Source organism: Hoplias malabaricus, chromosome X1 (genome assembly GCF_029633855.1).
Source record: "Hoplias malabaricus isolate fHopMal1 chromosome X1, fHopMal1.hap1, whole genome shotgun sequence".
NCBI lineage: Eukaryota > Metazoa > Chordata > Actinopteri > Characiformes > Erythrinidae > Hoplias > Hoplias malabaricus.
The window spans coordinates 8,660,965-8,675,639 of record NC_089818.1 but is presented as its reverse complement, the minus strand read 5'-3'; the positions used below and the strand labels follow the sequence as shown (position 1 = coordinate 8,675,639).

The window sequence follows — 14,675 nt, the reverse complement described above, 5'->3', positions numbered from 1 at the left end:
CCTGTTCACATCAAAACCATGAATTATTTTTTGTGTAGAATTTGCATAAATCAATGGAATTCCCCTTTAAACATTTAAACACAACATTAACTCTTGGGTTATTAGAATTAAGGAACATGAAAGACCTACATACAAAATAACCTTGTAAATGGTTTTGACTCTCGCTTCCATGCTTTTTCCACTCTCCACACTGCAGACAGAAAAAAATGTGCTCTGTTTCCTCATAATTTGTACATATCCTTGTTTTCAAAAGCAATAAATGCAAGACATGTGCAAAGGAAATGAAATAAAGGGCATCCTCCTTTGTTCTCCCTTTGTCCCAGGCTACTGGAATATTGTAGTGAGGATTTAATTGCATTCAGCCACAAGAGCAAGAGTGAGGCCCACTTTGGATATAGATTTTATATCACAAATTCTATTGGATAGAGTTCACTCCAGAAAACAAAATTTCACTGTGCACAGCCCAATGCTAATTGGGTTTACTGCTGGCACTGGGCATGGTATACGCATTTGCTCCAGAGTGCAATTTTATCAATTTTCTATGGAGAATAAACTGTTATAAACCTTTTGTTAACTTTATTAATATGAATTAAGGAAAATTCATTTACTACATTGTTATTAACTGTATACCCTCAAGTGGCTCTGCTGCTTTCCAGGCTGCCATTTTAACTTGTTCTTAAAGACATGGATTGTTAAATAAAATAAATGAATAAAATAAAATAAATAAATAAACTCTAATATGTTACAAAATACCGTGATATCGTGATATATCGGGGAAATATTGTGATACTGAATTTCCAAATACAACCCCACAAAGACAGGAATACAAACTGTGGTGTGTGTGCGCGCGCGTGCACGTGCAGCGAGAGCATAAGGGCTTTCTCATATCGCGCGTGTAGTGTTGTGTTGTGTGTGCTGACAGGCTCGCTGCGTTTTTCTCTCCATCTGAGGACTTTGATTCAGACTGGCGTTAGACGGAGGAAAACAAAGTGTTTTCCGAGTTTTATCTCCTCGGGAGCGATGTTTCCGAGCACTTTATGGCTCTGCTTGTGCGTCTTCCTACGCTCGACTGGACTCTGTCTCGGAACCGGGTTTATTTACCAGTTTCCAGGGCTAACCGTGCAGCATGTGAACCCCGAGCAGAGCGCTGGACCCCCGGCCGCGGGCATTAGCTCTCCGCGCAGGTACGAGCACATTTCCCTCTTTGACTTAGGATCCCAACCACAACAGAGTTGTGCTTTAAGTTGAATTTTCATTGCTTTTTTCACTGTGCACTTTTTGTAATAACGCTATAATTTCAATATAAGTACATAAACACTTCTTATAACCACTAAACGTAGCTACATTTTTATAAGTGTGTAGATACCCCTTATTTTTAGTGAATGTACATTTTTCTTTGGGTCCCCATTGTGGACACAGACGCTCCATTGTCTGGAGAAGACTGAGGACAACGCACAAGAGCGTATGTTCACTATGCTCCACGAGGCTAAATAAGTGGAGAACAGCCCACAAAGCCCCTGAATTTGGGCTGTGGAGCAGTGGAACTGTGTTCTCTGGAGAGATGGACCACCATGTAAAATATTTAAGACAAGTGGGAGAGGGGTTTCAGATCCAGAACTAACCATACACTTAACTCCTGGTTTTGTAGCAGACAAATCATCACAACAAAATCTTCTTAGCACTAGTCTAAAGCCTTCCCAGAAAAAACAAACGCTATAATGTATTAAGAAACTTGATTAATATAGCTGATTTTGGAAAATGTGTCTATGAAATATATGAAGTGAGACAGTAAGCTACTAACGTAACAAACACAGTCCACTCAGAATGTTAAAAGGGAGTTCCACTAATTTCTTTATTATTTAGTCAACTTTTACTTATGATCAACTCAATTATTAGAGTAAAATTAAAATATTTATTTTAGAAAACATTGATTTATTTCCAGGTTTGTGCTTTGGAGTCTGACCACATTAGAGTGTATAATTTATTAAAATAAAAATATGTACCAAACTGTCGTAGGTGTGAGTGTGTGAAATTGTCCACAGGTGTGAGTGTGTGACAGGATGAGTGTGTGAAATTGGACATATGTGTGAGTGTGTGAAATTGTCCACAGGTGTGAGTGTGTGACAGGATGAGTGTGTGAAATTGGACATGTGTGAGTGTGTGAAATTGTCCACAGGTGTGAGTGTGTGAAATTGTCCACAGATGTGAGTGTGTGACAAGGTGAGTGTGTGAAATTGTCCACAGGTGTGAGTGTGTGACAGGGTGAGTGTGTGAAATTGTCCACAGGTGTGAGTGTGTGACAGGGTGAGTGTGTGAAATTGTCCATAGGTGTGAGTGTGTGACAGGGTGAGTGTGTGAAATTGTCCACAGGTGTGAGTGTGTGACAGGGTGAGTGTGTGAAATTTTCCACAGGTGTGAGTGTGTGACAGGGTGAGTGTGTGAAATTGTACATAGATGTGAGTGTGTGACAGGGTGAGTGTGTGAAATTGTCCACAGGTGTGAGTGTGTGACAGGATGAGTGTGTGAAATTGTCCACAGATGTGAGTGTGTGAAATTGTACATAGGTGTGAGTGTGTGAAATTGTCCACAGGTGTGAGTGTGTGACAGGATGAGTGTGTGAAATTGGACATATGTGTGAGTGTGTGAAATTGTCCACAGGTGTGAGTGTGTGACAGGATGAGTGTGTGAAATTGGACATGTGTGAGTGTGTGAAATTGTCCACAGGTGTGAGTGTGTGAAATTGTCCACAGATGTGAGTGTGTGACAAGGTGAGTGTGTGAAATTGTCCACAGGTGTGAGTGTGTGACAGGGTGAGTGTGTGAAATTGTCCACAGGTGTGAGTGTGTGACAGGGTGAGTGTGTGAAATTGTCCATAGGTGTGAGTGTGTGACAGGGTGAGTGTGTGAAATTGTCCACAGGTGTGAGTGTGTGACAGGGTGAGTGTGTGAAATTTTCCACAGGTGTGAGTGTGTGACAGGGTGAGTGTGTGAAATTGTACATAGATGTGAGTGTGTGACAGGGTGAGTGTGTGAAATTGTCCACAGGTGTGAGTGTGTGACAGGATGAGTGTGTGAAATTGTCCACAGATGTGAGTGTGTGAAATTGTACATAGGTGTGAGTGTGTGACAGGGTGAGTGTGTGAAATTGTACATAGATGTGAGTGTGTGACAGGGTGAGTGTGTGAAATTGTCCACAGGTGTGAGTGTGTGACAGGATGAGTGTGTGAAATTGTCCACAGGTGTGAGTGTGTGAAATTGTCCACAGGTGTGAGTGTGTGACAGGGTGAGTGTGTGAAATTGTTCATAGATGTGAGTGTGTGACAGGGTGAGTGTGTGAAATTGTCCACAGGTGTGAGTGTGTGACAGGGTGAGTGTGTGAAATTGTCCATAGGTGTGAGTGTGTGACAGGGTGAGTGTGTGAAATTGTCCACAGGTGTGAGTGTGTGACAGGGTGAGTGTGTGAAATTTTCCACAGGTGTGAGTGTGTGACAGGGTGAGTGTGTGAAATTGTACATAGATGTGAGTGTGTGACAGGGTGAGTGTGTGAAATTGTCCACAGGTGTGAGTGTGTGACAGGATGAGTGTGTGAAATTGTCCACAGATGTGAGTGTGTGAAATTGTACATAGGTGTGAGTGTGTGAAATTGTCCACAGGTGTGAGTGTGTGACAGGATGAGTGTGTGAAATTGGACATATGTGTGAGTGTGTGAAATTGTCCACAGGTGTGAGTGTGTGACAGGATGAGTGTGTGAAATTGGACATGTGTGAGTGTGTGAAATTGTCCACAGGTGTGAGTGTGTGAAATTGTCCACAGATGTGAGTGTGTGACAAGGTGAGTGTGTGAAATTGTCCACAGGTGTGAGTGTGTGACAGGGTGAGTGTGTGAAATTGTCCACAGGTGTGAGTGTGTGACAGGGTGAGTGTGTGAAATTGTCCATAGGTGTGAGTGTGTGACAGGGTGAGTGTGTGAAATTGTCCACAGGTGTGAGTGTGTGACAGGGTGAGTGTGTGAAATTTTCCACAGGTGTGAGTGTGTGACAGGGTGAGTGTGTGAAATTGTACATAGATGTGAGTGTGTGACAGGGTGAGTGTGTGAAATTGTCCACAGGTGTGAGTGTGTGACAGGATGAGTGTGTGAAATTGTCCACAGATGTGAGTGTGTGAAATTGTACATAGGTGTGAGTGTGTGACAGGGTGAGTGTGTGAAATTGTACATAGATGTGAGTGTGTGACAGGGTGAGTGTGTGAAATTGTCCACAGGTGTGAGTGTGTGACAGGATGAGTGTGTGAAATTGTCCACAGGTGTGAGTGTGTGAAATTGTCCACAGGTGTGAGTGTGTGACAGGGTGAGTGTGTGAAATTGTTCATAGATGTGAGTGTGTGACAGGGTGAGTGTGTGAAATTGGACATATGTGTGAGTGTGTGAAATTGTTCATAGATGTGAGTGTGTGAAATTGTTCATAGATGTGAGTGTGTGACAGGGTGAGTGTGTGAAATTGGACATATGTGTGAGTGTGTGAAATTGTTCATAGATGTGAGTGTGTGAAATTGTCCACAGGTGTGAGTGTGTGACAGGATGAGTGTGTGAAATTGTCCACAGGTGTGTGTGTGAAATTGTCCACAGGTGTGAGTGTGTGAAATTGCCCATAGGTGTGTGTGTAATTGTACATAGGTGTGAGTGTGTGACAGGGTGAGTGTGTGAAATTGTCCATAGGTGTGAGTGTGTGACAGGGTGAGTGTGTGAAATTGTCCACAGGTGTGAGTGTGTGAAATTGTCCATAGGTGTGAGTGTGTGACAGGGTGAGTGTGTGAAATTGTCCACAGGTGTGAGTGTGTGACAGGGTGAGTGTGTGAAATTGTACATAGATGTGAGTGTGTGACAGGGTGAGTGTGTGAAATTGTCCACAGGTGTGAGTGTGTGACAGGATGAGTGTGTGAAATTGTCCACAGATGTGAGTGTGTGAAATTGTACATAGGTGTGAGTGTGTGACAGGGTGAGTGTGTGAAATTGTACATAGATATGAGTGTGTGACAGGGTGAGTGTGTGAAATTGTCCACAGATGTGAGTGTGTGACAGGGTGAGTGTGTGAAATTGTACATAGATGTGTGTGTGTGACAGGGTGAGTGTGTGAAATTGTCCACAGGTGTGAGTGTGTGACAGGATGAGTGTGTTAAATTGTCCACAGGTGTGAGTGTGTGAAATTGTCCACAGGTGTGAGTGTGTGACAGGGTGAGTGTGTGAAATTGTTCATAGATGTGAGTGTGTGACAGGGTGAGTGTGTGAAATTGGACATATGTGTGAGTGTGTGAAATTGTTCATAGATGTGAGTGTCTGAAATTGTCCACAGGTGTGAGTGTGTGACAGGGTGAGTGTGTGAAATTGTCCATAGGTGTGAGTGTGTGACAGGGTGAGTGTGTGAAATTGTCCACAGGTGTGAGTGTGTGACAGGGTGAGTGTGTGAAATTGTCCACAGGTGTGAGTGTGTGACAGGGTGAGTGTGTGAAATTGTACATAGATGTGAGTGTGTGACAGGGTGAGTGTGTGAAATTGTCCACAGGTGTGAGTGTGTGACAGGATGAGTGTGTGAAATTGTCCACAGATGTGAGTGTGTGAAATTGTACATAGGTGTGAGTGTGTGACAGGGTGAGTGTGTGAAATTGTACATAGATGTGAGTGTGTGACAGGGTGAGTGTGTGAAATTGTCCACAGGTGTGAGTGTGTGACAGGGTGAGTGTGTGAAATTGTACATAGATGTGAGTGTGTGACAGGGTGAGTGTGTGAAATTGTCCACAGGTGTGAGTGTGTGACAGGGTGAGTGTGTGAAATTGTCCACAGGTGTGAGTGTGTGACAGGGTGAGTGTGTGAAATTGTACATAGATGTGAGTGTGTGACAGGGTGAGTGTGTGAAATTGTCCACAGGTGTGAGTGTGTGACAGGATGAGTGTGTGAAATTGTCCACAGGTGTGAGTGTGTGACAGGGTGAGTGTGTGAAATTGTTCATAGATGTGAGTGTGTGACAGGGTGAGTGTGTGAAATTGGACATATGTGTGAGTGTGTGAAATTGTTCATAGATGTGAGTGTGTGAAATTGTCCACAGGTGTGTGTGTGAAATTGTCCACAGGTGTGAGTGTGTGAAATTGCCCATAGGTGTGTGTGTAATTGTACATAGGTGTGAGTGTGTGACAGGGTGAGTGTGTGAAATTGTCCATAGGTGTGAGTGTGTGACAGGGTGAGTGTGTGAAATTGTCCACAGGTGTGAGTGTGTGACAGGGTGAGTGTGTGAAATTGTCCACAGGTGTGAGTGTGTGACAGGATGAGTGTGTGAAATTGTCCACAGATGTGAGTGTGTGAAATTGTACATAGGTGTGAGTGTGTGACAGGGTGAGTGTGTGAAATTGTACATAGATATGAGTGTGTGACAGGGTGAGTGTGTGAAATTGTCCACAGATGTGAGTGTGTGACAGGGTGAGTGTGTGAAATTGTACATAGATGTGAGTGTGTGACAGGGTGAGTGTGTGAAATTGTCCACAGGTGTGAGTGTGTGACAGGGTGAGTGTGTGAAATTGTCCACAGGTGTGAGTGTGTGACAGGGTGAGTGTGTGAAATTGTACATAGATGTGTGTGTGTGACAGGGTGAGTGTGTGAAATTGTCCACAGGTGTGAGTGTGTGACAGGATGAGTGTGTGAAATTGTCCACAGGTGTGAGTGTGTGAAATTGTCCACAGGTGTGAGTGTGTGACAGGGTGAGTGTGTGAAATTGTTCATAGATGTGAGTGTGTGACAGGGTGAGTGTGTGAAATTGGACATATGTGTGAGTGTGTGAAATTGTTCATAGATGTGAGTGTGTGAAATTGTCCACAGGTGTGAGTGTGTGACAGGATGAGTGTGTGAAATTGTCCACAGGTGTGAGTGTGTGACAGGGTGAGTGTGTGAAATTGTCCATAGGTGTGAGTGTGTGACAGGGTGAGTGTGTGAAATTGTCCACAGGTGTGAGTGTGTGACAGGGTGAGTGTGTGAAATTGTCCACAGGTGTGAGTGTGTGACAGGGTGAGTGTGTGAAATTGTACATAGATGTGAGTGTGTGACAGGGTGAGTGTGTGAAATTGTCCACAGGTGTGAGTGTGTGACAGGATGAGTGTGTGAAATTGTCCACAGGTGTGAGTGTGTGACAGGGTGAGTGTGTGAAATTGTCCATAGGTGTGAGTGTGTGACAGGGTGAGTGTGTGAAATTGTCCACAGGTGTGAGTGTGTGACAGGGTGAGTGTGTGAAATTGTCCACAGGTGTGAGTGTGTGACAGGGTGAGTGTGTGAAATTGTACATAGATGTGAGTGTGTGACAGGGTGAGTGTGTGAAATTGTCCACAGGTGTGAGTGTGTGACAGGATGAGTGTGTGAAATTGTCCACAGATGTGAGTGTGTGAAATTGTACATAGGTGTGAGTGTGTGACAGGGTGAGTGTGTGAAATTGTACATAGATGTGAGTGTGTGACAGGGTGAGTGTGTGAAATTGTCCACAGGTGTGAGTGTGTGACAGGGTGAGTGTGTGAAATTGTACATAGATGTGAGTGTGTGACAGGGTGAGTGTGTGAAATTGTCCACAGGTGTGAGTGTGTGACAGGGTGAGTGTGTGAAATTGTCCACAGGTGTGAGTGTGTGACAGGGTGAGTGTGTGAAATTGTACATAGATGTGAGTGTGTGACAGGGTGAGTGTGTGAAATTGTCCACAGGTGTGAGTGTGTGACAGGATGAGTGTGTGAAATTGTCCACAGTTGTGAGTGTGTGAAATTGTCCACAGGTGTGAGTGTGTGAAATTGCCCATAGGTGTGAGTGTGTGTAATTGTACATAGGTGTGAGTGTGTGAAATTGTCCATAGGTGTGAGTGTGTGAAATTGTTCATAGATGTGAGTGTGTGAAATTGTCCACAAGTGTGAGTGTGTGAAATTGTCCACAGGTGTGAGTGTGTGACAGGATGAGTGTATGAAATTGTCCATAGGTGTGAGTGTGTGAAATTGTCCACAGGTGTGAGTGTGTGACAGGATGAGTGTGTGAAATTGTCCACAGGTGTGAGTGTGTGAAATTGCCCATAGGTGTGAGTGTGTGTAATTGTACATAGGTGTGAGTGTGTGACAGGGTGAGTGTGTGAAATTGTCCATAGGTGTGAGTGTGTGAAATTGTCCACAGGTGTGAGTGTGTGAAATTGCCCATAGGTGTGAGTGTGTGTAATTGTACATAGGTGTGAGTGTGTGACAGGGTGAGTGTGTGTAATTGTACATAGGTGTGAGTGTGTGACAGGGGGAGTGTGTGAAATTGTCTACAGGTGTAAGTGTGATAGGAAAAGTGTGTGAAAGTGTCCAAATGTATGAGTGTGTGACGGGGTGAGTGTGTGAAACTGTCCAAAGGTTTAAGTGTGTGAAATTGTCCTTAGGTGTGAGTGAGTGTGTGTGTGAAATTGTTCACAGGTTTGTGTGTGTGAGAGATAAAGAGAGAGACTGGATAAGTGTGTGAGTTTGTTCACAGGTGTGTGTGTGTGTGTGTGTGTGTTTGTGTATATGTCTTGGTGTGTAAGTTTTTCCAAAGGTTTGAGTGTGTGTGTGAGTGACTGAGTGAGTGTGTGAATATGTCCAGAGGTGTGAGTAATTGGGTGTGTGAGTTTGCCCATACGTGTGTGTGTGTGTGTGTGTGAGATAGAAAGAGAGACCGGGCGAGTGTGTGAATTTGTCCAGATGTGTGAGTGATTTGGGTGAGTGTGTGAATGTGTGTGAAATTATCCACAGGTGTCTGTCAGCGATTGGGTGAATGTGTGCAGTTGTCCACAGGTGTGTGCGTGTGACTGGGTGAGTATGGAAGTGTCCACACATGTGAGTGTGTGAGTGAATAGGTTACAGTAAGTGATTACAGAAGATGAATGAATGAATAATCAATAGAACACTGAAGACCATTTATTCTGTTTGCAGTTTCGGTGAACAGAAATATCATTAAAATGTTCACTTCTCTGTAAAATTCATGGTCAGTGTTTATGTTTGTTGTTGTCCATTAAATGTCTATCTTGTGCAATTCTGTTCTTCAGAAACTGGTGTCAGTACACAGTATCGAAGACGGTTACGTGTCAAGTGCACAACGGGACAGAGACCACAATCCAGAGAGTGTTTCAGGGCTGTCAGTGGCCGGGACCCTGCAGAAAACTCATCAGGTAGCCCTTCCCAATGTCCTTTTTTCACAATAGCGGAACACAGTGCTTGGCAAGGAACACAAGATACCTTTTCACCCGTAAAATAACCAACATTGTAAAGTCTTTTATTTTCTTTTTGAACTGTGAGCTGCACCTCTGTTCGCTGTTTCACACTACGGCAACGAAGCTGTGGCCAGTAATCTCTACCGTGTGTTTGCTGTCAAAAAGGAACGCCAGAACTCTGGACAGTTCCAGTGAGATGGATGAGATATCAGCCTACGAGGAAGAATTTATAGTTCTTTTATTAGATTACTTAAATGAAATCAAATTGTTGAAAATAATAACCAGCCTTCAGTTGCAAAACTAACAATCCAGCCCACCACAGACGTTTTGTTTGCGTTACATTGCAAGAATTTTGTAGCTAATACTAGAAACTGCATTGGTCAAGCAAAGTGTGGAAACCACTGCCGTACCTAAATAACCCTGCTCCTTTTGGACAGTTACAGGACACTGCTCAGACCCTCCTATAAGGTGGCATACAGGCAGGTGACTGCACTAGAGTGGAGGTGCTGTCCAGGCTTTCTGGGCAGTGACTGCAGTGAAGGTGGGTACATCTGATCCTACTCCATACTTTGAAATACACTATCACTGTTGATTTAGGCCTGGGATACTTAGAAAACATTTTCCAACACACCAAGTGCCAGAACCATGTCAAACTCGATTTCTGAGTTCCAAAGCAGTGTCGTGGCACACTCTGTGTTATACTATGACAACCTAATGCCAAACTTGAGAAATGTGAATACATTACAGGGAATTTTATAGGGTCCAGGGGAAATGGATTTAATCAGATTTGTTGTTGCCACAAATGTAATGTTTGTAAAAGTGATGTAAGCAATGTTAGAAATGTCTCCCAGAGCTTAGATTCTCACCACAGTCTGCTGATGGGCGAATAGCAAACGGGAGAGTAATGTAGGCTCCCACTGCAAATGGAATGAGACACTGACTAAGACTTATGAAGTCATAACTTCTAAGGCAATTTTGGTTAACCAAGTTTCCCCATCTAAATTCAATCAAGAAATCTTTAGCGTTAAAGGAACACTCGCTAGTATTTGTACCTTAAATGTACGGCTTCGGAATCATGATGAAGCTCCACTGACCGGTAATAGGCAGGACTGAACCTCTGCTGTTGCCTGGACTCAGCACTATGTATATTCTGGAGGAGAGCAGGATACATTAGGTTCATAACTCCAATGCGAAAACTTGGAGAACCGAACTTCAGACACCAAACATGTCTTTGCTGATGGACTACATTTGGGGTAAGGGGAGATCTCTCATTCTTTTCTGGCCAAAAGGCTTACCATAGATAACTTTGTCCTGTTTTTCTCACACTTTCCAACCCCACCAGCATTCATACCACTCCCCCAGCAGTAATAAGTGCTTTGTGGTTTCACACTCTTTAATCAGGATTCTTTTGTGTCTCTCTTGATTTTCATAAGGAGTGAGATCATCACCACAGGAATATCACCCCCCCCCCACCGCCCACACCACCACCAAAACATGCAGCGGAGCTCTTCCATTTCTCCTTCCACACTTTGTACATCTCTAGCCCTTTTCAAAAATATAAAAGACTGGGCTATATTCATTGGCGGTGTTCACGAAAACCATTATTAAGTTGTAGTTTACTGAGATGCATTTGTTTATACATGTATTTTTACTTGTTAAAATAAAGATTTATGGCCATCTGCTCAATTTATTCTGAAATGAAGGGCGTTAAGAGACCACTTGCCCTCATTTTGTGGCAGTTACAGCTTCCAATCTTCTTAGAAGGTCGTTTTTAAAGATGTCGAAACATTTGGGTGAATTTTTCATAGTATTAAGCCTTGAAGATATTTGTGCCGCGTTTCCACTTCATGGTACCTACTCTGCTCGACAGTGTTCGGTTCCCGATACGGGTAAATGCTCCCCCCGAAATGTAGCTGTTGACATTGCAAAACCTTGTCTCTAACAAGAACAGTGAGCTTTGGAAACTACAACAATGTGAGTGGTAATGTTAAGATGTTTACTCTTTGTGTATTTGCCTGTTGTTGTTGTTTGGGACTGACCTTTTGGGTCATCAGTTCAGACAGATCAGTAGAGTTTGTTCCTTCCTTGTTGCAGCGTCCAGCTCTCGCTGGATTCTTTCGCCAGCCACAAGGAGCATTTGAACCTCCTCAAAAGGTCATTGCGTAATTAATTGCGAGCTGCCGTCGTGAGTCGGGAAAACAAAATTGTGATCTCTGCTGTAGCTTATATAACAGATGGTGGGTTTGTGCTGGACATCTGCTTTTTGTCTTGATTGACAGGTTTCTGTACAATGAGCGCTGTGCAGGGTTTAAACATCACGTGTTTTCTCTAATCGGCTCGCTTGGAACCACGGGATAACACGGACTCTGTAGCATATTTGCCTCATGGAAAAGCAAAAAAGCAAAGTGGATCTGAATGAGTCGAGTAAGTACCATGCAGTGGAACAGCACCGTTACTGGGGTCAAGTACCAAACTTGGATGGTTCATTTTTGAATCCCAGAGGTATTGAATTGTGTGCAGTCAGTGTAGAGAATAGAGTTGCACTGCTCCACAGCCCAATGCTAACTCTCTTGTCATTAAGCGTGGGGGTCTTATCTCATTTGCAGCTGTAGAGGGTCATTTCACGCTTTTCATTAAACTGTTTTGAACGGCACCAACTGAACATCAATCCTCAATGATTCCAATTTAAACTAGATTCCGTGATTCAAGGTGATGTCTGCCAGTTTTTAAGCAAATCTTTTCACTCAACATTTTTTTCTCAACATTGTGAATACACAAAAAGACCTCTGAGATGCTTTTACTTTGAAATGATTCTAAAAATGCTTTCAATTAATGTAAATCATCACAGAAAATGCCTGCTTTGCCAACTACAATCTAGATAGAGTTGTAGTTCCCAGTAGTACATCAGCTTCTGACACTTGAGCTCTCCCTGCTCCTCCAGTAATTTGCCGGTTATTGAACTCGGTTTTGTTCTGCTAAAACGGCAAGTCTGCCACTTAATTCCATCCCTAACTTTAACTGTCTTTCTCTCCCCCTTCGATCCATCATTGTTCTCCCACTATCATCGCTACTCTGAGCCAGTTCCTCGGGGTTGCTCTGGTGTCACACCCTTCAGCTCCCGCAAACCTTGAGTGTTTCATATTGCGTCCCCCAGCCCTCGGCCCTGGAGGCCGTCATGCTTGAGCCCGGGCCAGCCGTCTGCGGCCACATCTGGCTGTGTTGCAGAACATCTGGAAGTGCTGTGCAAAATTTTTTTTTTTTTTTTTTTTTTTTTTTTTTTTTTTGCCGCTTGATGGAGCGAGCCAGCAAGGGAGAGAGTGTCAGTCACACACAGGCAGAATTTGCACACACATACACACTCTCTCAGTTTCATCCCATGAACAGTTAGTGCAGAGGGAGTATCTGAAAGAGCATGTGAATGATAACAAAGGCACGGTGGAGTGTATAGAAGTCTTCCTCCTTTCTTAAAGGAGCTAGCATTGGGGAGAAAGCAGCTACGACAACTGCACAGTGTCCACACGAACCACAGAGTGTCAGACCAAGAGGGGTCACAGACATGGTGAATGAGAGAAAATCAGATTTCACAGTTTCTCTGTTACCCCAAATGTAGATCTGTCAGAGCATGTTAAGTGTCTGAAACGTTTAGTTTAGCATCGAAGCAATGAGGTTGTTGTAGCTAACAAAAGCTAAACCAACGTTTCTTCAGTTGTTTTCCGGAAATAAATCCCCGTAACTTTCACTAGCAGCTGAACCAACTCAAACCGCTTCTAGGTACTCATTAAATTTGCACAGACTTGTTGATGTTGAATAAGACACAGAAACACTTCCTGTGAAATTTAACAATGAATTAAGCTTCTCTGTGTAGATGAATGCTGCTGGCAGCCTTTTTAGACAAGTACAGTGGAACCTCTACCTACGAACTTGATCCGTTCCGTGACGCGGTTCGTAAGTAGAAAAGTTCATTTCTCAAGTCAGTTTTCCCCATTTAAAATAATGGAAAAGCAATTAATGTGTTCCAGCCCCCACCCCGTTTGTTATGTATGTCTGAAATCCTTTTGCATGCATATATAAATATATAAACAACAGTTGCTAACAGCTGATTGGACTCCCCTGGAGTGCAGGATACATAGTAAAGTTTAATTCAGTGTTATTAATCAAAGTATGCAGAAATCTAATGTAAAACTGGATGTGATTTTATTGAGCTCTGTGCTCAATAAGTGTTTGTTAGCAATGGTAGACTTGTAGCTGCAGAACTCACTCACCCGAAGGAGCAAAATGGACTTGTAATATGTGTTGGCTGATGGCAACTGACATCTGACATCTGGGGCAAGTGGACAAATGTTCTCTCTCTCTCTCTCTCTCTCTCTCTCTCTCTCTCTCTGTGTGTGTGTGTGTGTGTGTGTGTGTGAGTCTGGCACAAACTTCCACTCAGCTGTTAGCTTCTTTAGCCTCATAGATCAAGAGTAAATCCAATGGAGCAAACATGCCTTGATGGGGAATTGTGAAAATTGTAAATCTGATTATTTTACCGTCTTATTTTAACCTGATGCTCTCATGCAGTTCATAGTGTTACTGAATGCTATGCATTGTCTGTTTATGGCCATTTTATACAATAGGAGTCAAATGCTACCTGACAAAGCACTGCAGCGTTTGCCCCTTGAAAAGGGCCTTGTGATTACTGTGGTGCACAGAACACGGACAAAAGTCGTGGATCCGAGGAGCGGAAAGTTCAACTGTAAAGACTGAGATGCACAGAATGTTCTTCTGAGTCTCAGTTCATCCAGCTTTTTCTGTAAAAGTCAGACATTTGTGGGCAGTAGGCTGAGAAAGTGGTATCCTCCCTCACACACTCACCTTCAGTGCAACTGTTTACGTTCCCCTGCTCATCGTCTGTGTCTTTCAGTCTGAGACCTCAGTCGGCTGCAAGTCTCTGGGTTGAACAGTGATCAATGTGGGCTCAGCAAAAAGTCTTTATAGCTATAAAATATGCACACTGAACTTTTCCTAATATATTTTTACAACATTCAGTTATATCTTTTTACCATTGCAAAGTTATAGAAGCAATTACAATAAATATAAATGAGCCATTTTGCTATTGTTATAACTGCAGATATTTCATAAAAATAAATAAAAGCCTGGAATGGCAATGGTGGAAAAAATATCCATAAAAAAAGAAAAAAATTAAAATAAAACAGATTTAATTGGGCCTTATTTGAGGTTTTTAAGAGACCAACAGAGTGGAATACACAATGACTTGGAGCAGTTACAATGTTGGAATGCACTTGTGGTTAGGGGATTTGCCTTTTTAAAGCTTTGCTCTCTCAGCTGGTGGAGCGTCTTTCAAGGGAATACCATACAAACACAGTTAGTGACTTCTTCCACAAACTCTCAACCGCTGCCTGAAGTAATCCTCATGGACTCACTGTATGTTCCTTGGGTAATAA

The 14,675-nt window shown here is 43.1% G+C and overlaps 1 protein-coding gene across 2 annotated transcripts in view; it reads left to right on the top strand.

The window, feature by feature from the left end:
- The first annotated feature begins 906 nt into the window (after nt 1-906).
- LOC136675751 (collagen alpha-1(XXVI) chain-like) overlaps nt 907-14,675 on the top strand; it is a 50,444-nt gene continuing 36,675 nt past the window's right edge. Inside the window, exons 1-3 of one of the 2 annotated variants that reach the window (XM_066652492.1) lie at nt 907-1,184; nt 9,067-9,189; nt 9,675-9,772. In XM_066652492.1, coding sequence (XP_066508589.1) covers nt 1,021-1,184; nt 9,067-9,189; nt 9,675-9,772 — 385 coding nt within the window. In that variant the 5' untranslated portion in view covers nt 907-1,020. Of the gene's footprint in view, nt 1,185-9,066; nt 9,190-9,668; nt 9,773-14,675 lie in introns of both variants that reach the window. The other variant, XM_066652491.1, reaches the window with a different exon arrangement.